Source organism: Mugil cephalus, chromosome 1, assembly GCF_022458985.1.
Source record: "Mugil cephalus isolate CIBA_MC_2020 chromosome 1, CIBA_Mcephalus_1.1, whole genome shotgun sequence".
Taxonomy (NCBI): domain Eukaryota; kingdom Metazoa; phylum Chordata; class Actinopteri; order Mugiliformes; family Mugilidae; genus Mugil; species Mugil cephalus.
The window spans coordinates 35850311-35873879 of NC_061770.1; the positions used below are offsets into that span (position 1 = coordinate 35850311).

General features: G+C 38.0%; 2 protein-coding genes across 2 annotated transcripts in view; both read left to right on the forward strand.

Moving 5' to 3' along the window:
• Positions 1–16413, forward strand: part of LOC125003830 — a 35537-nt gene extending 19124 nt beyond the window's left edge. Inside the window, exons 24-40 of the mRNA XM_047578048.1 lie at positions 1161–1418; positions 1941–2198; positions 2940–3197; positions 3710–3967; positions 5236–5493; positions 6237–6494; positions 7020–7277; positions 7789–8046; positions 8574–8831; positions 9362–9619; positions 10141–10398; positions 10904–11161; positions 11387–11644; positions 14883–15140; positions 15525–15530; positions 15847–15926; positions 16043–16413. Of these exons, the coding sequence (XP_047434004.1) occupies positions 1161–1418; positions 1941–2198; positions 2940–3197; positions 3710–3967; positions 5236–5493; positions 6237–6494; positions 7020–7277; positions 7789–8046; positions 8574–8831; positions 9362–9619; positions 10141–10398; positions 10904–11161; positions 11387–11644; positions 14883–15140; positions 15525–15530; positions 15847–15926; positions 16043–16108 (3764 nt within the window). The 3' untranslated portion in view covers positions 16109–16413. The remainder of the gene's footprint in view (positions 1–1160; positions 1419–1940; positions 2199–2939; positions 3198–3709; positions 3968–5235; positions 5494–6236; positions 6495–7019; positions 7278–7788; positions 8047–8573; positions 8832–9361; positions 9620–10140; positions 10399–10903; positions 11162–11386; positions 11645–14882; positions 15141–15524; positions 15531–15846; positions 15927–16042) is intronic.
• A 4231-nt stretch (positions 16414–20644) lies between these two features.
• Positions 20645–21668, forward strand: LOC125007189 (lithostathine-like). The gene is made up of 3 exons (XM_047583880.1): positions 20645–20678; positions 21110–21286; positions 21427–21668. The coding sequence occupies exons 1-3, from the start codon at positions 20645–20647 to the stop codon at positions 21666–21668; spliced, it is 453 nt and encodes a 150-aa protein (XP_047439836.1).
• The last annotated feature ends 1901 nt before the right edge of the window (positions 21669–23569 follow it).

Consider the following 23569-nt stretch of genomic DNA (forward strand, 5'->3'; position numbering starts at 1 on the left):
ACCCAATCCATTAATTAATGTTGCTTTCTTGCCAAACAAACATGTTTCATACAAAACATGGTGATCTGATACAACAGAAGTAAAATATCTTGATTTTACTTTACCACACGTTCAGGATCAGAATTGGTCAGGTTGGATGCAAAATGGTCCCAGTATTAAAGCAATGTAAAAAAGTTGAGTAGAATGAACAAAAAGTCAAAATAATGTTTTCAGATTTCTTGTTCTTAAACAATAATAATGTGTTTCATAAACAGATCATATTTTTCTAAGTTTTTATGTTCCTCTCCATCACCATCACATTTTATCCATGTTTGATGCAAAATGGGGCCAAAAATAGACCTTACAAACCAAATGTTTTATTTACAGAAATGTCTTATTTTTTGTTTCAGCTCCTCTGAACACAGATAACTTCAGATCAGCAGAACAAAATGAGACCAGTATCACTCTGCAGTGGAATAAAGTCAACGACAACGTCAGCTTCATTCTCCAGTTTAATGGTACAGAGACAAACATCATTCCACCAACTGGAGATGGACCAGTAACTCACACAGTCTCATCTCTCACTGCTGGAACTACATACACATTCGCTCTCTTCTCTGTGTTTGAGAACGTCAGAAGCAGTGGATTACAACTTACAGCAGTCACTGGTAAGACATTTTTAAGATGACTGACTATACAAAAAAATAAAAACTGAATAGACTGGCAGTGTTTTTAAGGTACCAGTATTCTGTATCATCAGCTTCAGAGTTAATTTATGTGGGAGGCAAAATGGACACATTCTTTTAATGATCATTGTTATCAATTTCTAGTCAAACAAATATGTTTTATACAACACAAGTCAATCTGTCCAAATACAATAAGAAAATCGTGGATTTTTTGTTTATTCTTGTATTCAGTGTCAGAATTGTTCAGGTTGGATATACAATTGTACAAAAACAGGTAAAATTATTAGAATGTCAAATTAATCTTTTCATGTTTCTGATTCTTAAACAATGATAGTTTGTTTTATGGAGTAGGAGACTTTTCTTACTTTTGGTATTCCACTTCATCACCATATTTTATCCATGTGGGATGCAAAATGGAGCCAATGATAGACTTTGCTTGCCAAAGGTTTTTTTTTTTTTTTTTTTTGTACAGAATTTTGTTTTTATTTGTTTCAGCTCCTCAAAACACAGATACCTTTAGATCAGCAGGACAAAATGAGACTAGTATCACTCTGCAGTGGAATCAAATCAACAACAATGTCAGCTTCATCCTCCAGTTTAATGGTACAGAGATAAACATCATCACACCAACTGGAGATGGACCAGTAACTCACACAGTCTCATCTCTCACTGCTGGAACTCCATACACATTCACTCTCTTCTCTGTGTTTGAGAACATCAGAAGCAGTGGATTACAACTTACAGCAGTCACTGGTAAGATATTTTTAAGATGACTGACTATACAAAAAATCAAAACTGCATACACTGGCAATGTTTTTCAGGCACGTATATTCTGTATCATCAGCCTTAGCTTTAATTTATGTGGGATGCAACATGGACACATTCTTTTAATCATCATTATTATCATTTTTTTGTCAAACAAATATGTTTTATACAACAAAGGTGAATCTGTCCAAATACAATAAGAATATTGTGCTTTTTCCCCCCCTTGTATTCCGTGTCAGAATTGTTCAGGTTGGTTTCAAAATGGTCCAAATAAAAAAATGTACGAACTCAGTTAAAATTCTCAGAATGTCAAATTAATCTTTTCATGTTTCTGATTATTAAACAATGATACTTTGTTTAATGGAGTAGGAGACTTTTCTTACTTTTGGTATTACACTTCATCACCTTATCTTATCCCATCTATGTGGGATGCAAAATAGAGCAAACAAATACTTCACAAGCCCAATGTTTTGTTTACAGAAATGTCTTACTTTTTTTTTTTTGTTTCAGCTCCTCAAAACACAGATAACTTCAGATCAGCACAACAAAATGAGACTAGTATCACTCTGCAGTGGAATAAAGTCAACGACAACGTCAGCTTTATTCTCCAGTTTAATGGTACAGAGACAAACATCATGGCACCAACTGGAGATGGACCAGTTACTCACACAGTCTCATCTCTCACTGCTGGAACTACATACACATTCACTCTCTTCTCTGTGTTTGAGAACGTCAGAAGCAGTGGATTACAACTTACAGCAGTCACTGGTAAGACAACAGACTCCACTAATCTAGTTTACTGTTATCACCTCAGAAAAACATCATTCCCTCATTATCTGCATCAGGTTATAAATGCTGTGAATGCTCAGTCCACATTTCCTCCAAGTTTTACAAAACCTGATTTGGCCTCTAGATGGTGACAATGATCTTCCCTCCAATCATCGTACATGAAACATGTCACTTGTTCCTCATGGTTCAGTTTACTTTTATCAACCAGTGGCCATGGGTTGCTTCAGTCACTTTATTTTTCTCTTTCTGCTTCAGCTCGTCAAGACACACATAGCTTCATATCAAAACCCTGTTTGCTGTATCACCAGCTTTAGAGTTAATTGATGTGGGAAGCAAAATTGTCCCTTTTGTTTTTTCTCATCAAATGAATATGTTTCATATAAAACATGGCGATCTGATCAAAGAGAAGTAAACTATTTTGATTTCAGTTTTCCTCGCATTCAACATCAGAATCGTTCAGGTTGGATGTAAAATGTTCCCAGTATAAAAAAAAGGTATAAACTCAGGTAAAATGCACAGGGAGTCAAATTAATGTTTTCAGATTTCTTATTCTTGAGCCATGCTATTGTGTTTAATAGAGTAGGAGACACTGTTTTTCAGTTTTCTTTGTTACTTATCATCACCATCATATTTTATCTATGTGGGATGCAAAATGGACCAAAAAATCAAGATTTGAAAGGCCAAGGATGTTTACAGAATTTTGTTCTGTTTCTGTTTCAGCTCCTCTGAACACCGATACCTTCAGATCAGCAGGACAAAATGAGACTAGTATCACTCTGCAGTGGAATCAAATCAACAATAATGTCAGCTTTATTCTCCAGTTTAATGGTACAGAGACAAACATCATCGCACCAACTGGAGATGGACCAGTAACTCACACAGTCTCATCTCTCACTGCTGGAACTACATACACATTCACTCTCTTCTCTGTGTTTGAGAACGTCAGAAGCAGTGGATTACAACTTACGACAGTCACTGGTAAGATATTTTTAAGATGACTGACTATACAAAACATAAAAACTGAATAGACTGGCAGTGTTTTTCAGGCACCTGTATTATGGATCATCAGTCTTAAAGTTTATTTATGTGGGATGCAAAATGGACACGTTCTATAATCACTATTATTATCAATTTCTTGTCAATCAAATATGTTTTATACAACACACGTCAATTTGTCTTAATACAATTAGAATATCTTGGTTTCAGTTTTCCTTGTATTCAGTGTCAGAATTGTTCATGTTGGATGCAAAATGGTCCAAATAAAAAAAAATTTACGAACTCAGTTAAAATTCTCAGAATGTCAAATTAATCTTTTCATGTCTCTGATTCTTAAACAATAAGACTGTGTTTTATGAAGTAGGAGACTTTTCTTACTTTTGGTGTTCCACTTCGTCACCATATTTTATCAATGTCGAAGGCAAAATTGAGCCAAAGATAGGCTTTGCTGACCTAAGGTTTTGTTTACAGAATTTTGTTCTTTTTTGTTTCAGCTCCTCAAAACACAGATACCTTCAGATCAGCAGGACAAAATGAGACTAGTATCACGCTGCAGTGGAATAAAGTCAACAATAATGTCAGCTTTATTCTCCAGTTTAATGGTACAGAGACAAACATCATCGCACCAACTGGAGATGGACCAGTAACTCACACAGTCTCATCTCTCACTGCTGGAACTACATACACATTCACTCTCTTCTCTGTGTTTGAGAACGTCAGAAGCAGTGGATTACAACTTACAGCAGTCACTGGTAAGAAATTTTTAAGATAAGTGATCTATAGAAAACATGAAAACTTAACAGAGTAGGGGTCTGTTTTCAATGAAACCTTTTCTGCATCAGCATTAGAATATATTCTTGTTGGATGCGACTTTGACCCATTTATTTTTCTTTCAAACAAATATCTTTCATTAAAACTGGAAATTTGATCAAACAGAAGTAGTAACTAGAAGTAAACTACTCTTTACTGTACATCTCTCAGAAACATACGTTTCCTCATTAACTGTATCAGTTATTAAATGTGTGAATGCTCAGTCCACATACGCAAAGTTAATAAATCTGGTTTGGCCTCTAGATGTGCCAATGAACTTCCTCCAAAAATTCACATGAAATATACACTAAAATATTAAAATGAACAGAGGGCCAATGTGATCAAAACATAGAAGAATTTCTGATTTTTTTCCTCAAATTATGTTTTCAGTTGATGTAATGCCAATAAAAGTATAGACTAATTAAAATAGTGTCAATTAAGTTTCAGTTTCTATTCTTAACCTATACATGTGGAGAATGTCATATGATTTTACAATTTTTTCTGTTCATCCAAAAAAGAATTAATACGACAAAATGGACAGTTATCTCTGATAGTCACAAATCAGTATTCTCGTTAATGTAGAGACAAACATCACCAATGGAATGACAGAATCAAAGTCTCATTTCACTGCTGGAATACATAAATTCACTCTCTCTCTTGTGGAACTCAAACAGTGGATTACAACTTCAGCAGTCACTGGTAAGATATGTTTAAGATGACTGACTATACAAAAAATCAAAACTGAATACAGTGACAGTGTTTTTCAGGCACGTGTATTCTGTATCATCAGCCTTAGAGGTGATTTATGTGGGATGCAAAATGGACACATTCTTTTAATCATCATCATCATCAATTTCTTGTCAAACAAATATGTTTTATACAACACAAGTCAATCTGTCCAAATACAATTGGAATATCGTGGGGTTTTTCTTTCTTGTATTCAGTGTCAGAATTGTTCATGTCCGATCCAAAATTTTCCAAATAACAAAATGTATGAACTCAGTTAAAATTCTCAGAATGTCAAATTAATCTTTTCATGTTTCTGAATCTTAAACAATGACAGTTTGTTTTATGAAGTAGGAGACTTTTCTCAATTTTGGTGTTCCAATTCATCGCCATATTTTATCCAAGTGGGATGCAAAATTGAGGTGATGATAGAATTTGCTGACCTAATGGTTCGTTTACAGAATTTTGTTCATATTTGTTTCAGCTCCTCCAAACACAGATACCTTCAGATCAGCAGGACAAAATGAGACCAGTATCACTCTGCAGTGGAATGAAGTCAACAACAATGTCAGCTTCATTCTCCAGTTTAATGGTACAGAGACAAACATCATGGCACCAACGGGAGATGGACCAGTAAATCACACAGTCTCATCTCTCACTGCTGGAACTACATACACATTCACTCTCTTCTCTGTGTTTGAGAACATCAGAAGCAGTGGATTACAACTTACAGCAGTCACTGGTAAGACAACAGACTCCACTAGTCTAGTTTACTGTTATCACCTCAGAAAAACATAATTTCCTCATTAACTTCACCAGGTTATATAAATGATGTGAATGCTCAGTCCACATTTCCTCCAAGGTTTACAAAACCTGGTTTGGCCTCTACATGGTGACAATGAACTTCCCTCCAATCATTCTACATGAAACATGTCACTTGTTTCTCATGGTTCACTTTACTTTTATCAACCAGTAGCCGTGGGTTGCTTCAGTCACTTTGCTTTTCTCTTTCTGCTTCAGCTCATCAAGGCACACATAGCTTCATATCAAAACCCTGTTTGCTGTATCACCAGCTTTAGAGTTGATTTATGTGGGACGCAAAATTGGCCTTTTTTTTTTCTCATCAAATGAATATGTTTCATATAAAACATGACGATCTGATCAAAGAGAAGTAAAATATCTTGATTTTAGTTTTCCTCACATTCAACATCAGAATTGTTCAGTTTGGATGTATAATGTTCCCAGTATCAAAATATATATATTTAAATTCAGGTAAAATGCACAGGGAGTCAAATGAATGTTTTCAGATTTCTAATTCTTGAACCATAATATTGTGTTTCATATAGTAGGAGACACTGTTTTTCAGTTTTCTTTGTTACTTATTATCACCATCACATTTTATCTATGTGGGATGCAAAATGGACCAAAAATCAAGATTTGAAAGGCCAAGGATGTTTACAGAATTTTGTTCTGTTTCTGTTTCAGCTCCTCAAAACACAGATACCTTCAGATCAGCAGGACAAAATGAGACCAGTATCACTCTGCAGTGGAATAAAGTCAACAACAATGTCAGCTTTATTCTCCAGTTTAATGGTACAGAGACAAACATCATGGCACCAACTGGAGATGGACCAGTAAATCACACAGTCTCATCTCTCACTGCTGGAACTACATACACATTCGCTCTCTTCTCTGTGTTTGAGAATGTCAGAAGCAGTGGATTACAACTTACGACAGTCACTGGTAAGATATTTTTAAGTTAAGTGACTTATCGAAAACATGAACATTTAATAGACTGGCAATCTTTTTCAAACATCTGTATTCTGTATCACTAGAATTAGAATTTGTTTATGCAGAACGCAAAATGGACCCAATCCATTAATTATTATTATTTTCTTGCCAAACAAATGTGTTTCATACGAGACAGGGCAATCTGTTCGAATAGAATTAGAATATCTTGATTTTAGTTTTCATTATATTGTCAGTATTGTTTAGGTTGGATGCAAATTGGTCCGAATATATATATATATAAAAAAGAGAAACCTATGAACTCAGTTAAAATTCACAGAAAGTCCAATTAACGTTTATACTTTTTTTGTTCTTAAACAACAAGAGTGTGATTCCTTGTATGGGAAATGCCTTTTCTCAGTTTTCTTTGTTACTTATCATCACCATCATATTTTATTCATGTGGGAGACAAAATGGACCCAAAAATCAAGATTTGACAGGCCAAAGATGTTTACAGAATTTTGTTCTTTTCTGTTTCAGCTCCACTGAACAACGATACCTTCAGGTCAGCAGGACAAAATGAGACCAGTATCACTCTGCAGTGGAATAAAGTCAACAACAATGTCAGCTTTATTCTCCAGTTTAATGGTACAGATACAAACATCATTGCACCATCTGGAGATGGACCAGTAACTCACACAGTCTCATCTCTCACTGCTGGAACTACATACACATTCACTCTCTTCTCTGTGTTTGAGAACGTCAGAAGCAGTGGATTACAACTTACAGCAGTCACTGGTAAGATACTTTTAAGATAAGTGACTTATTGAAAACATGAAAACTGAATAGATTGGCAATGTTTTTCAGACACCTGTGTTCTGTATCATCAGCCCTAGAGTTTATTTATGTAGGATGCAAAATGGACACATTCTTTCAATCTTTATTATCATCAATTTCTTGTCAATCAAGTATGTTTCATACAACACAAGTCAATCTGTCCGAATGCAATTAGAATATCTTCGTCTTAGTTTTCCTTGTATTTAGTATCACAGTTGTTCATGTTGGATGCAAAATGGTCCAAATAAAAAACGTATACGAAGTCAGTTAAAATTCTCAGAATGTCAAGTTAATCTTTTCATGTTTGATTCTTAAACAATAATAGTGTGTTTTATGGAGTAGCAGACTTTTCTCACATTTGGGGTTCCACTTCATCACCATATTTTTTCCATGTGGGATGCAAAATGGAACGAATGATAGACTTTGCAGGCCCAGGGTTTTATTTACAGAAATGTCCTATTTTCTGTTTCAGCTCCTCTGAACACCGATACCTTCAGATCAGCAGGACAAAATGAGACCAGTATCACTCTGCAGTGGAACAAAGTCAACAGCAATGTCAGCTTTATTCTCCAGTTTAATGGTACAGAGACAAACATCATCACACCAACTGGAGATGGACCAGTAAATCACACAGTCTCATCTCTCACTGCTGGAACTACATACACATTCACTCTCTTCTCTGTGTTTGAGAATGTCAGAAGCAGTGGATTACAACTTACAGCAGTCACTGGTAAGATATTTTTAAGTTAAGTGATCTATAGAAAACATGAAAATTTAATAGACTGGCAATCTTTTTCAAAAATCTGTATTCTGTATCCCTAGAATTAGAATTTGTTCATGTAGGATGCAAAATGGTCCCAATCCATTAATTATTAATTTTTTCTTGCCAAACAAATGTGTTTCATACGAGACAGGGCAATCTGTTCGAATACAATTAGAATATCTTGATTTTAGTTTTCATTATATTGTCAGTATTGTTTAGGTTGGATGCAAAATGGTCCGAATATATATATATATAAAAAAAGAGAAACCTATGAACTCAGTTAAAATTCACAGAAAGTCCAATTAACGTTTATACTTTTTTTGTTCTTAAACAACAAGAGTGTGATTCCTTGTATGGGAAATGCCTTTTCTCAGTTTTCTTTGTTACTTATTATCACCATCATATTTTATCCATGTGGGAGGCAAAATGGACCCAAAAATCAAGATTTGACAGGCCAAAGATGTTTACAGAATTTTGTTCTGTTTCTGTTTCAGCTCCACTGAACACAGATACCTTCAGATCAACAGGACAAAATGAGACCAGTATCACTCTGCAGTGGAATAAAGTCAACAACAATGTCAGCTTTATTCTCCAGTTTAATGGTACAGATACAAACATCATTGCACCAACTGGAGATGGACCAGTAACTCACACAGTCTCATCTCTCACTGCTGGAACTACATACACATTCACTCTCTTCTCTGTGTTTGAGAACATCAGAAGCAGTGGATTCCAACTCACAGCAGTCACTGGTAAGATATTTTTAATATAAGTGATTTATTAGAGAACATGAAAATTTAATAGATTGGCAATCTTTTTCAAACATCTGTATTCTTTATCACAAGCATTAGAATGTATTCATGTGGAATGCAAAATGGGTACAGTTACCTATTTATTGTTAGTTTCTTGCCAAACACACGTTTCATACAAAACATGTCAATCTGACAAAATAGAAGTAAAATATCTTCATTGTAGTTTACTTCATATCCAGGTTCGGAATTGGTCAGGTTTAATGCAAAATTGTCCCACTATGAAAAAAAAAAATATAAACTCTGGTAAAATTAACAAGAAGTAAAATTAATGCCTTCACATTTCTCATTATTGAACAATAACAGCGTATTTCAGAAAGCAGGAAATATTGTTCTGTGTTTTGTTATACTCCTCTTCATCACCATCACATTTTATGTATTTGGGATGAGAAATGGTGCAAAAAAAGAAAAAAAAAAAAAGACTTTACAAACCAAATGTTTTGTTTACAGAAATGTCTTATTTTTTGTTTCAGCTCCTCAAAACACAGATACCTTCAGATCAATAGGACAAAATGAGACTAGTATCACTCTGCAGTGGAATAAAGTCAACAACAATGTCAGCTTTATTCTCCAGTTTAATGGTACAGAGACAAACATCATCACACCAACTGGAGATGGACCAGTAACTCACACAGTCTCATCTCTCACTGCTGGAACTACATACACATTCACTCTCTTCTCTGTGTTTGAGAATGTCAGAAGCAGTGGATTACAACTTACAGCAGTCACTGGTAAGATATTTTTAAGATAAGTGATCTATAGAAAACATGAAAACTTAATATAATGGCAATCTTTTTCAAACATCTGTATTCTGTATCACTAGAATTACAATTTGTTCATGTAGGATGCAAAATGGACCCAATCTATTAATTATTACCATTTTATTGCCAAACAAATGTGTTTCATACGAGACAGGGCAATCTGTTCGAATAGAATTAGAATATCTTGATTTTAGTTTTCATTATATTGTCAGTATTGTTTAGGTTGGATGCAAAATGGTCCAAATATATATATATACAAAAAAAAAACTATGAACTCAGTTAAAATTCACAGAAAGTACAATTAAAGTTTATACTTTTTTTGTTCTTAAACAACAAGAGTATGATTCCTTGTATGGGAAATGCCTTTTCTCAGTTTCCTTTGTTACTTATTATCACCATCATATTTTTTTCATGTGGGAGGCAAAATGGAGCCAAAAATCAAAATTTGAAAGGCAAAGATGTTTACAGAATTTTGTTCTTTTTTGTTTCAGCTCCTCAAAACACAGATACCTTCAGATCAGCAGGACAAAATGAGACCAGTATCACTCTGCAGTGGAATAAAGTCAACAACAATGTCAGCTTTATTCTCCAGTTTAATGGTAGAGAGACAAACATCAGAGCACCAACTGGAGATGGACCAGTAACTCACACAGTCTCATCTCTCACTGCTGGAACTACATACACATTCACTCTCTTCTCTGTGTTTGAGAACGTCAGAAGTAGTGGATTACAACTTACAGCAGTCACTGGTAAGAAATGTTTAAGATAAGTGATCTATAGAAAACATGAAAACTGAGTATAGTGGCTGCCTTTTTTTTTTTTAGACAATTGTATTCTTCATCACTAGCATTAGAATTTAGTCATGTGGGATGCAAAATGGACCCAAATTATTTATAGTTTTTTCTTACCAAACAATTGTGATATGTTTAATACAACACCTGGCAATTTGATCAAAGAGAACTCGAATATTTAGATTGTAGTTTACCTTGCATTCAGCCTCAGAATTGTTCAGATTGGATGCAAAATGGTCCAACTAAAACATTTCTAAACTCAGATAAAATTCACAGACAGTGAAATTAATGGATTTCACGTTTCTTATTCTTAAACATTAATAGTGCGTTTCATAAAGTAGGAGGCACTCTTTCTCAATTTGTGTGTTACTTATCATAACCATAATATATTATCTATGTGGGATGTAAAGACTTCACAGGCTAAAGGTTTTGTTTACAAAAATGTCTTATTTTTTTGTTTCAGCTCCTCAAAACACAGAAAGCTTCAGACCAGCACAACAAAATGAGACCAGTATCACTCTGCAGTGGAATAAAGTCAACAACAATGTCAGCTTTATTCTCCTGTTTAATGGTACAGAGATAAACATCAGAGCACCAACTGGAGATGGACCAGTAATTCACACAGTCTCATCTCTCACTGCTGGAACTACATACACATTTACTCTCTTCTCTGTGTTTGAGAATGTCAGAAGCAGTGGATTACAACTTACAGCAGTCACTGGTAAGACAATAGTTAACTGTATCTGGTTATACAGATGCTGCGAATGCTCAGTCAACATTTACATGAAGGCTTACAATACCTGGTTTGACTTCTAGATGGTGCCAATCAATTTCCCTCCAGAAATTCTATATGAAACATGACAATTGTTCCTCATGATTCACTGTATTTTTATTGACAAGTGGCTGTGAGTTGCTAGAATCACTTTACTTTTTCTGTTTGTCTTAGTTCCTCCAAAAGCCGAACTCTTTAGACTGGTAGGACAAAATGAGACCAGTATCACTCTGCAGTGGAGTAAAGTCAACAACAACGTCAGCTTTATTCTCCAGTTTAATGGTAGAGAGACAAACATCATCGCACCAACTGGAGTTGGACCACTAACTCACACAGTCTCATCTCTCACTGCTGGAACTACATACACATTCACTCTCTTCTCTGTGTTTGAGAACGTCAGAAGCAGTGGATTACAACTCACAGCAGTCACAGGTAAGGTCATTGTTTTTTATCGAACAAAACTAAACAGTTTTATTTGTACTGATGAAAAATGTGAACTTAGAAAAAAATGCATGCTCTCATACCTAGTGTGTCACAAATAACCATATACCTTGACTAACAAAGCAACAATGAACAGTCACCACTCAGTAAACAGCAGCTGGGGGCAGTAGTGTGTTTTATTCATCAAGATACTGAACATATGAAAGGATACATAAATGGGAATGGCAGTTTCATTACTATAGATAACATTTAGTGGAAGTGATAATAAATCACTAGAAACAGTATGTATATGATGCTGACTTTTAGGAATACTACCTTTTGTGTGTAATTATTACTACAAAACACCCGAAAGGGGCAGGCATCATTTTTAAATGAGGGATGAGGGAAATCAGCCTGTGCCGTTGCCAACTCTGACATGGTGGCAGGACATTTCCGCCACATACACTGTCAGTGTAGGATATGAGTACCCTTTCTACAGAAGGGACTGCAGGAACCCAAGAATAGTAGGCACAGAGCACCACAATTGGTCCTCATTCTGACTCACACACCAGGTGGAAAACAGTTTCCTCCTATTTTTATACTGCAGACGATTGGAAGGTGCCCTTTAGTTCATTATAGTATGCCTGACAGGATCAGCACACAAGTTCAACAGTGTCTCTGGCCCTCCAGCTGCCAGACACACAGTTGGAGGCGTTGGGGATTGGGGTGTCAGATCCGACCCCCCCGTTGGGAAGGCGACACGGTATCTTGTGAGTTTGTGCAGAAGAGGAAACCCCGGCCAGAAGGGGGCCACCAGCAGTACCCTGTGATCCTCCTAAAGGACTCTTTGAAGCACCAGCAAAATCAAAGGAAGGGAGGGAAAGACATAGAAAAGACTGATTGGCCAAGGGTGGGCCAGTGCATAATGGCCTAGAGTGCTGGTTGCCTCGGTCAGGGAGTACCAAAGGGGACAGTGACACCTCAGAGGTGAAGAGGTCGACCTCTGCCCTGCTGAAGCATTGGCAAATAGCTTCCACCACCTCTGGGTGGAGGCGCCATTCCCCTGACAGTAGAGAAAGTCTGCCAGGTGGCTCTGCTCTCCCTGTAGATACATTGCCCCGGAGGCTGAGCAGGTGGGGGGCAGCCCACTTGAGGAGGTCCCTCATCACCTTCAGCAGGCTTGCAGACTTGGGTCCACCCTGATGGTTGATCTGAAACACTGTTGATGTGTTGTCTGACTGTATGAGGACATGCCAGCCCCTCAAGTTGGGCAGGAAGTGCATGAGAGCCAGATGAACGACTCGCAGCTCCAGCACATTGATGTGCACCTGTCTGTGGCAGACCACTGCCCACGGGCCACTCCCCATACTAAGGAGCAGGCATCTGTGGTGACAACCTCCTTGCGAGATGGGACAGAGCACAGAGGGACGCCCCTGAGCATGTACTCCCTGTCCCTCCATGGCACCAAAGTGAGGAGACACCAGTGTGATACCTTGATCTTCCATTGCCACTTAGCATCCAGTGAAAGCTGTTCAGCCACATATGCAGAGGGCGCAGCAACAGCAAACCCAGGGGCACAACAGATGTCAGTTTGCCCATGAGCCCAGATAAGGCAAATGTCCTCGCCTCCTGAACAGGGCAAGAAGGCACAAGATGTCATCCACACAGTGGGGGGACAGACAAGCTGTCATGGAAACACTGTTCAAAGCCACCCCAATAAACGTTGTGGTCTGAGATGATTCTAGGCAGCTTTTCTCAAATTGACCCTAAGGCCTAGGTCGGTCAAGTGAGACAGAAGTCGCATCGTGTCTCAGGACACCTGAGACCGATAGATACCTACAGATACAGCAGAATCTTCATGCCCTGAGATTGCAAGGGCGCAAGGGCTGTGGCAATGTACCTCATGAACACCCTTGGGGAGAGGGAGAGCCAATATGGGGTGAAACCCGCCAGTCTTTTCTGGTACAAGGAAGTAGGTTGAGTAGAACCCTCTGGGGTTCTTGATGATGGTCATCTTGACCCGGACTGATGTGGGTGGCCGGTAGCGAAATTGTAGCTTGTACCCGTGGGTTAGAGTGACAATCACCCAGGGGTCTGTAGCATGAGCAGTCCACTGTTGGAACCACCTGGAAAAGGTACTTGCAGCTGATTCAAGGCTGGGCGCATGAAAGCATGTGGACCTGTCATCTGTCTCAGCAAGTGAGCTCAAAGCAGAGTTGTGGGAGCCTGGCTCAGATGCCAGGGAATCCCCATCTCCTGGGTCTTGCCCATAATCATGAAAATGGGTAGATGAAGCTGCCAGGGAGAGTGCATCATCCTCCGGAGTCAACACAGGCATCGAAGGAGTGGGTACCACCTTGCCTTCCAACGGAGCATCAGGCCGGTCAAGTCATGAGTTCGGACTTCATTCGGGCCAGCTCCATAGTCAGGCTGGCCCGACAGGTGGAGGCCCCTGTCACCCTCCTGAGGTTCCAGCTCTGCCAGCCTGGCAGCACTCATGGCCTGAGGCAAGTAGCTGCAGTTCATGCAGGGATTGCCAGAGAGTGCATCCTGCAGGTGCTCCAGACTGAGGCATGTAGGACAATGATCATGGCCAGGGTCTGGCTGCAGAGACGCCTCAGAGATCGTACAGAGATGGGAGTCCTATCATGGTGGCCCCCCACACTTTGCTGGCCTTGTGCTGGAGTAAGGGGGTGCTCACACTGTCTGTACCAAACTAGTAGTCCAGTCATTGCTCCCCAGTCAGACGTCAAATGAGCCTCGGACAATAACGGAAGATGTGCTTCTCTACCTTTCTCTTTGGCTCTCAACGAAGGTGGTCGCATTTTTCCTCCCTCTCCTCTCCCTTATCTTCCCTGCTTTTCAACTCCTCACGTCTCATCTGTCTACTGTATATATGTTTTGAGAGACTCTCTCCGCACTGCTCTCCAAACTACAAAATCATGAAATTGATAAACTGGTCTCTCAACGCAATTGACACAATTTTTTTCAACGAGAAGCCTGGGTTCGGGGGTGCTGGACTGCCCTGCACAAACATCCGCAGCTGGCAAACTGTAATTTCCCAAATTTGTGGGACAAATAAAGGTTCTCTGATTCTGATTCTGATTCGGGTCGTCCAGGGGTCACAGGTGACTTTGTTGGTATACATACTCGAACTGCGCGAAGGGGAATATCCAGTGTTTAAAGCACCACATCTGGCAGTCAGTAGGGATAAAATAGGACTCACTGCACTTCTCCTTCTCTGTCTCAGCTCCTCAAAATGCAAGAAACTTCGGATCATCAGGACAAAATGAGACCAGTATCACTCTGCAGTGGAATAAACTGAGCAACAATGTCAGCTTTATTCTCCGGTTTAATGGCACAGAGACAAACATCATCGCACCAACTGGAGATGGACCAGTAACTCACACAGTCTCATCTCTCACTGCTGGAACTACATACACATTCACTCTCTTTTCTGTGTTTGAGAACATCAGAAGCAGTGGAGTCAGCGTCACAGTAGCTACTGGTAAGATGTATTACTTGATTAATGAGGACTCATTTACACATGACGAAAATACTAATGATGAATTCATCATTTAATGTTGTAAATGGAAAATAGCACAGCAAAAGTGTTTTTGTTTGGTGTGAAAATCTTTCCTCTTGCTCCTACCTAGTAGTTAACATCTGCTTTTCAGTTTTCATGTTTTATTTCTTTGTTTCTTGTTTATCTGTCTTTTGCTCAGTTCTGCAAAGTCACTTTAAAAGCATAATTTGACCCACGACAACTGACACTGTAGAGAAACCTGTTGCAAAAGTTATAAATTGGACATTAATTCATCTTAATGTATTCTTCTTTCCATGCAAACATCATCTCTCAAAAATCATATGACTCTGTTTCATACGACAAAAGGGCCTTGTAAGTATCGTTTTGGTAAAAGTATGGATATTTGTTATTGCCTCAAAATTTGCAATTTCTCAGTAATTGAAAAATACATTAATTATAATCGCTAATGGTACAGTAGAGTTAATAATACATAACTTATATATAACATTAGTATGCTGTATGTAATTTAATTAATAGTGTCCATATCCTTGAAGAGCATAAATGTACACTATGTTTGTGCATAAGTTATAGTTATTTTAAATTTTGTTGAATATTTGCTTATATTACATATAATTTTACTGTGTCCTGTTGTTATTTTTTATAACGTATTGTGTATTTTTGTCAACAGTTTATGTTGTTGGATTGAACGTAAGATTAAGGTCATTTGGTCAGCTGTCAGAGTCAGAGCTACAGGTTTTGTTGGAGCAGGTGAGATGAACTTCTGTTTATTTATTTCAATTCAAGTGACATAAAACTGCATTTGTCCAGTACTAATGTTGATATATGCTGCATGCTGTTTTGTTTCTGTCTTTTATTTCATCTAGTTCTTCAGACAATACGGAGTGTCGCCACAGTCGTTGTCCCTGAAGGTTCTGTCGGTTCAGCCATGAGACCAGCAGCCGTGTTTTTGAGTTTTGAATGTTTTCTTTAACCACGTTTAGTTTTTCATGTGTAATCCCAGGTCCTACCTCACAGCCTAACCTTCCACTAGTAGAGAAAAGGCGATGGAAAGGAGGAGAACTGATGTGCAATGCCGTGCAAAAAAATCCCAAAAACAACATATTTTTATATGGCGTATACTTTATTTCTTCATATTCATATCAAACATTAACTCCTCTTTTTTGTAATAATTGTATTCTATCCTTTATAATATTGTTATACATTGTCAAATTGAAATAAAGTGTCTCAGAATGAAGAAAAAGTGTATCATTGGGGTTTTCAAGTGGGCACCTCCCTTCACCAATGCTTCTTTACGTCAGGCCCACAACACCTCAAGAAGGCTTAACAGTGACTTCCAGCATCCTGGAATCACCCCCCTCCATTCTGCCACCATGCAACCGTGTGATTTTCAACTGAGAGGTTAGCTTAGCCCTACTACTACCTACTAAAACCACTCAGCTAGCCTTACCTTTAGCATGCTCCCCATGTTTCCTCAGAGTCCTGGAAGCGTACAGCTCGTCGAGAGACTGTTCTTGTCCTTAGCAGAGGCTGTAGCATACCAGGTGGTGATGGAGTTGGTGAGAATGGACTCAGTCATGGCAGTGTAGAGGTGCACCATCATTGTCTTTGGCAGGTTGAATTTCTTTGGCTGCCGCAGGACGTAGATCCTCTGCTGTGCTTTCTTGAACCATTTTCACACATGGATTGGTCACCACAGACTCCAGACCCCAGTGAGAATCTTTGGGATGTGCTGCGGTGAGACTGTGGTCAGACTCTCCCATCATCGATACAACATCTTGGTGTATGATTCATGCAAAACTGGATGGAAATAAATCTTGTGAAACTGCAATTGCTTAACAAAACAATGCCACAGTTAATGTGTGTTGCAAAGCTAAGGTAACGAAATATGTGTGACCTTTTTTTGTTTTTGGTGGAATCTTTTGTTTCTCCAGGCTGTGCACTGTAGCGCCATTCTGAAAGAATGTGGTTAGCCCAGGTGATTTCCAGCTTTGCTTAGTTACATAAGCAGAGCTGTTTGCATGCTCATAAAACATGAACACAAAAACATAAAAAGAAAGTCTGAATCATTTTACAGTATAAACTGTGAAAAAACGAACGAAAAGAACTGAATTAAACTAGAAACTATTTGTTAAGAACATTTAAGCAGCATAATAAGCCGTCAGTGGAAACATTTTTTTTCCACTGTTTGTGCAATGCTGGTTTGTATGTTTTTGTTCATCTATGCATCAGGGCCTAAATCAGCAACTTCGAACAAGTTAGATTCATGAACCCTAATTGGACAGTCCTGTCTGTAGTTCTTACAAGAGCAACTGTGTAATTGGTTAGATGTCACACAAAGAGGGGAAAAATTCAACATGCTTGCCTTTAGTCACTAAGAACCAGGAGACAGCAGACAATATAATACTCTTATAATTGCTGGGTTGCTTCTGTAAACATATTTCTGGGTTATTTGAGGTACTATGAACACATTGCTGGGTTGTTTTGCATTGGGTCAATTGGGTCAAAGGGGTTCATTTATAGCTGAACACCTAGTTGGGTAAATTTGACCCAACTCCTGGTTCATTCATTTTCCCGCTCATTTAGGTCGTACTCAAACCAGGCTTGTTTAGTCCGCTTGAAACTGACTTTTTCTCTAGTGTGGACCTTTTGGGTAGGTGTGAATACAAATCAGCGGACTCTGCTGCGGACCCAACAAGTGAATCAAGACCACCTCTGCAGCTGGAACTTGGTTCACTTGTTGGGTCCGCACCAGAGTCCGTGACGAACCCTGGTACATTCGTTTGTCCTGTGAATGCAATCTGAACCTTTTCCGGTACCTTTTTATGTAATTAATATCTTACGGAAAAACTGACCCCCCTTTGAAACCACCAATACAACACACAAAAGCCCGACACGTGTAGGGCGTCCTGCATTTAATAAACAGAATTAATATCGTTTTTTACATCATGTAAATTCAGAATAATTCCAAATCTAACGGGAAAAAAAAATGCCACATCAACCCTAACTTAAATGTTTAATTTTTAAATTATATTACGTTCATTTAACTTGAGACCGCCAATACCATGAAGTTAAACAAACTTAATATAATCCATTCGCCGCAGGTGTCCAAACAAAAAATAAGCGACAGGTTCGTCAGCAAAAACAAGAAAAAAAACAAAAATGTGCGATTGATCGCTAACTGGTATACCAGGAACAAAAAAGTTACAATAAATGTTGTGATCGGTCATCAGTTGTTTCATTTATTCATTCATCCATTTGTTTCTATTTCATACGAAGAATGAGCCGTCGGTCAACGTGGGGCACAGAAGAGATGCACTGCCTCCTCGATATATGGTCGGAGGAGAGCATGTATCAGCTGCTTGACACACAAAAATCGCAGAGAGAATGTGCGAGATAGGTTTTACCCGGACTCAGACGCAGTGTCGGCTTAAAGTGAAAAAACTTGGCCAAAGATCCCGCCCATAATTTTTATCCAGTAATTGACCGGCTACAGGAAACACGTGGGTTTGTTTACAGTTGGTCCACTTTTCAAAAAATGCAATGTGAATAGAAACCGAACCTTTTTTTTTTTTAAGGGGCCGGACCAAATCAAATGAACTATCTGACTTTCTGGTGTGAATACCCCTTACTGTCCAGTTTTGTCTGGATCTGATTGACCAGACAGGGGACTGAAGAGCACCTCAGGCACAAGAATTTTCTAGTTGGTTAAATTGAATGTTTGCTTACATTTTTAATAGTTTCAAACTTAATATAATTCACAATCATGGTTCATAAGTGGGTTTAATTTTTTTATTCTCTGACATTTATTAACAATATTAAGATTTAAATTAAACTAAGATTCTCTATCTAACTATAACGATAGCTCTTTGAATTTCACAATTTAATGTGTGGTGGTTCAGGACCCCCCTGGTCTAGAGAGTGTTTCAGAGTGAGTGAGTTTTGATTTGGAAATGTTGTTTTGATCTAAACTTGAATATATTGGTTCTGAATGTGAATTTACACTATGTTTGTTTCCAAATTGTCATTGAAATTGCCACTAAATGAAAGTTAGCAGTGGCCTTTATTTTAGTTTGATCATTTATGATAACAAATAATGTATTTTTGATTTTTAAATGTAAAAGTAGTAATGCAATGAGATAACCTGAATGGGGTTACTTTTACTCATTGGGTTGGGTCAAATGAGCAACGAAGCTCACCCAACCACTTGAGTCAAAGTAACCCAGCATGTGCTCTGTCCCATCATTGACCAACCCTTGGGTTATAGGTTGGGTTATTTTTTAACACAGCAGTTTAGACATCACATACAATGAACAACAAAGCTGCAAAATATTAGGATATTAAAACAGAATCACACATAGAGCTGCTGTTCAAAGTACTCGTTATGACTCATCACAGGGCGTTATGTCACATCTGAAACCAATCTACAGTCTAACACACATCAAACAATAGGGATAAAAATGTTAGGTACAGTTTGCAACCTAACTGTGATAACACCATGACAAATGTCAACCAGGAAGAAGGAAGCAACCTTTGTCTGTAAATAAATCTTTCAACACAAAGGCATAACTTCTTCCTTTTGGCATAGATTCCTTGAAAGAATAGAAGAGCTCGCTACTGCCACTACCACCTCAGCATAACAGATTCATTTTAAATGTAACATGAGTGCCATAATGATGCAGCTCTGTGCTACGACATGGAGAAGAATATGCAGGCAGATTTTAACCAGCTGGGTTTGTCTGCATACCTTTCCATCAGAGGAGGGAACTTAGTGCAGAGAGAGAGAGGAAAGAAAATCTGCTTTATCTTTTATTTCCTGGTTCCAGCACTTAGGGTTTTGTCTCTAAGAGTTGAGGCATGTGAGAACTTTAAACACTGACAGCAGATGAGCGCTGATAGACATTAACCGCTGAATTACAGCATCAAGTGCAGAGTGCATAGACACACACGTTAACGAATATTTAAGAGGTTTCAAGTGCTGCGTCTGAAGTGTTGTATTTTAAGTAGGACGAGGAGGAAAAGACAACGGTAAGTAAAACCTCTAACTTTATATAGAGACTTCCAGATATATTGTAAATATGTAGACACTCACCAGCCACTTCATTAGGTACAAGGTAGATTTAAAATCTATATGATAAGATAAGATTTAAGAACTGACAGAGCTTCTGATTCAGCTGTGTTTTCTTTGTGGAGGCTGTGGTTTATTGTTCATAGTTAACATCTTGTTTCAAAGTAAACTGAACTTTGTTACAGTCATGAAGCTACGATTTAGAGCAGGATTGTTTTATTAGAATGTATTTGTTTCAAGTAGTTTTTGTACATAAAGTGGTGGGTAAGTGTATATAGTACAGTTGTATACAATTTCACGGATCCACAAGTCTATGATGTGAACTGTGACAGGATAATGCAACTTTAAATTACACATTTTAGAATTGATTAACATTATGCATCTTTCAAAGGTTTAACTCATGGATTATGGACTGTTCTTCATTGCGCTGTCAGGTAGGTGCCTCTTGTTTGATTTTTAAAACTCTTAAAACTTAAGCAGTCTTCAAAACTATAGTTTGAATGTCAGTGATGTTCAACAAATTCTCTCCTGAGTACTAATGTTTTAATGAGGACTTTTATTTATAGAGCACTGTCTCTCTGGAACCACCTGCCATAAGACCTCTGTAGCATCGACAGTAAATTTACTTTTAAATAATCTAAAATCTTTTTATCTAGCACTGTATTTGCATAGCATGATTTTTCAATGTATTTTCTTTATATTTTTTAAATGTTTTTGTGTGGACCCCAGGAATACTCGCTGTTTGCTATGACACCAGCTAAAGGGAATCCTTAATAAAATCTAATCAAATGTTTACATTCACTGTAATAGTACATTGAAAGTATATACACTTATAAAGTGAGAACCAGAATATCTTTTGTTTTAGGAGCACTGGTCAGCATCACCTTTGCCCAGTCTCACCAGTACTACTTTGTGAACGAGCAGCTGAACTGGACTGAGGCTCAGAGATTCTGCAGAAACAACTTCACTGATCTGGCCACCATAGAAAACATAGCTGATGTTAACGCTGTTACAAACACCGGGAAACAATCAGACTACACTGGTGAGTTCTTAACAATGTAAAAATACCATTTTGTTGATGAACCTTGATATGACACTGAGGAGGATGACATTGTTGGTTGGTCAGAATGTGCTCATAAATATTGTAAATTGTTTGAATAACTAAAACATCTTTTTGAACAGGCAAAGCCTGGATAGGTCTCTATGATGACTTGGTGAACAGTTGGAGATGGTCTCTGAATGACAGCAGCTTCTACGGGGAAGGAGAAACAATGTACAGAAACTGGTATTCTAATCAGCCCAACAATCTTGGTGGACAGCAGTACTGTGTGGCGCTTATTGCTCCGAGTCCATACTTGGGCACATGGTTTGACATAGAGTGCAGTGTACAATGGAGCTTTGTGTGCTACAACGGTGAGTACTAAGTTTAAGTTTATTTAATTTTGTACTAAGAGAGTAAGCATTAGGAAATGGCTAAATGTGTCCTCTCTCTGCATAACATTTCCTAAAGCACCTACACATTTGTTTGGTTGGAATCACCGGAGCGATATTTTATCCTACTGAATCCAGCTATAATGTGACATATTTAAATGTTTATGTTCATTAATATGTACCATCCCAATAAATAAACCATCCTGACTCAGTTTATTCATCCCTATGTTTCCAGGTACTGCTGCAGATGGAACACCAATATATATTAAGAATGAGTTAGTAGCAAACTGGACTGAAGCTCAGAAAATATGCAGGAGGGATTATATTGATCTAGCCAGGTACAATGTTCACTACTAATGTACTCTGAATATCAGATGTTGATATGTTGACCGCATATTTTGAGGGCTTCATTAGTTTTTTTTTATCCCTTTTCTATATTCTACAAAGTTAGCCACCATAACCACAAAAGTGCAGACAATGTCCCTATTCAAAGAAATGTTAAGATGTACGAGTTCAATACTGATAAAGACCGATCAGGCATAACATTATGACCACCTGCCTAATATTGTATAGGTCCCTTGTGCCCTTGTGAGGTTGTTATCATACTTTAACCTTGATGGGTGTATGCTACTCTTTACTCCTTCACAGCATACGAAATCAGACAGAAAATAACATCATCACACAAGTGGCAAATGGATCTTTAGTGTGGATCGGCCTGTACCGGGAAAAAGTGTGGTCCGATGGGAGCGAATCTCTGTTTCGACACTGGGCTACAGGGCAACCAAATGATGGCCTACAGCGGTGTGTGGCCACAATGGTTAATGGCTCAGAAGAAGGACGATGGTCAGATGAAGACTGTGCCACCAATTTACCATTCATCTGTTACTCAAGAAGTAATGCACCTGATTTAGAATATCTTCAATTTAGTTTTCCTCGCATTCAGCATCAGAGTTGTTCAGGTTGGATTCAAAACTGTCCCACTATAAAAACGTGAAAACTCAGGTAGAATGAACAGATAGTTTTTCTCAGTTGTTGTTTTCCTTTTTATCACCATTATATTTGATCTATGTGGGATGCAAAATGGAGCCAACAAAAAGACTTCACAGACTAAAGGTTTTGTTTACAAAAATGTCTTCTTTTTGTTTCAGCTCTTCGAAACACAGATAGCTTCAGATCAATAGGACAAAATGAGACCAGTATCACTCTGCAGTGGAATAAAGTCAACAACAATGTCAGCTTTATTCTGCAGTTTAATGGTACAGAAACAAACATCATCGCATCAACTGGAGATGGACCAGTAACTCACACAGTCTCATTTCTCACTGCTGGAACTACATACACATTCACTCTTTTCTCTGTGATTGAGAATGTCAGAAGCAGTGGATTACAACTTACAGCAGTTACTGGTAAGATAGTTTTAAAATAAATAATCTACAGAAAACATGAAAGCTGAATATAGTGGCGATCTGTTTTCAAGAACCTGCATTCCGTATAACTACGAGTATAACCCTGGCATGTGGGATGCAAAATGGACCCAATATATTGCTTTGTTTTTTTGTTTGTTTTTCTCAACAGACAATTATGATATATTTAAGACATGAAAGCTGAACATAGTTGTCATCTTTTTTCAAAAACTTGTATTCTCTATCACTTGTATTAGAATTTATTCATGTGGGATGCAAAATGTACTCAATTTATTAATGATTTTTTATCTCATGCTTTCACTTTTTTATGCTATGTGTGTTTCATTAAGTAGAAGATGTTTTTTCTCAGTTGTTGTTTTCCTTATTATCACCATTATATTTGATCTATGTGGGATGCAAAATGCACCTCCAAAAAAGACTTCACAGGTCCAAGGTTCGGTTAACAAAAATATCTTCTTTTTTGTTTCAGC

Excerpts from the sequence above, each read along its gene's own strand:
- LOC125007189 (XM_047583880.1), top strand. The coding sequence starts at position 20,645 with ATGGATTATGGACTGTTCTTCATTGCGCTGTCAG. Across the intron at positions 20,679-21,109 it reads GTTCTTCATTGCGCTGTCAG|GAGCACTGGTCAGCATCACC; the intron begins GTAGGTGCCTCT and ends CTTTTGTTTTAG. Across the intron at positions 21,287-21,426 it reads GAAACAATCAGACTACACTG|GCAAAGCCTGGATAGGTCTC; the intron begins GTGAGTTCTTAA and ends CTTTTTGAACAG.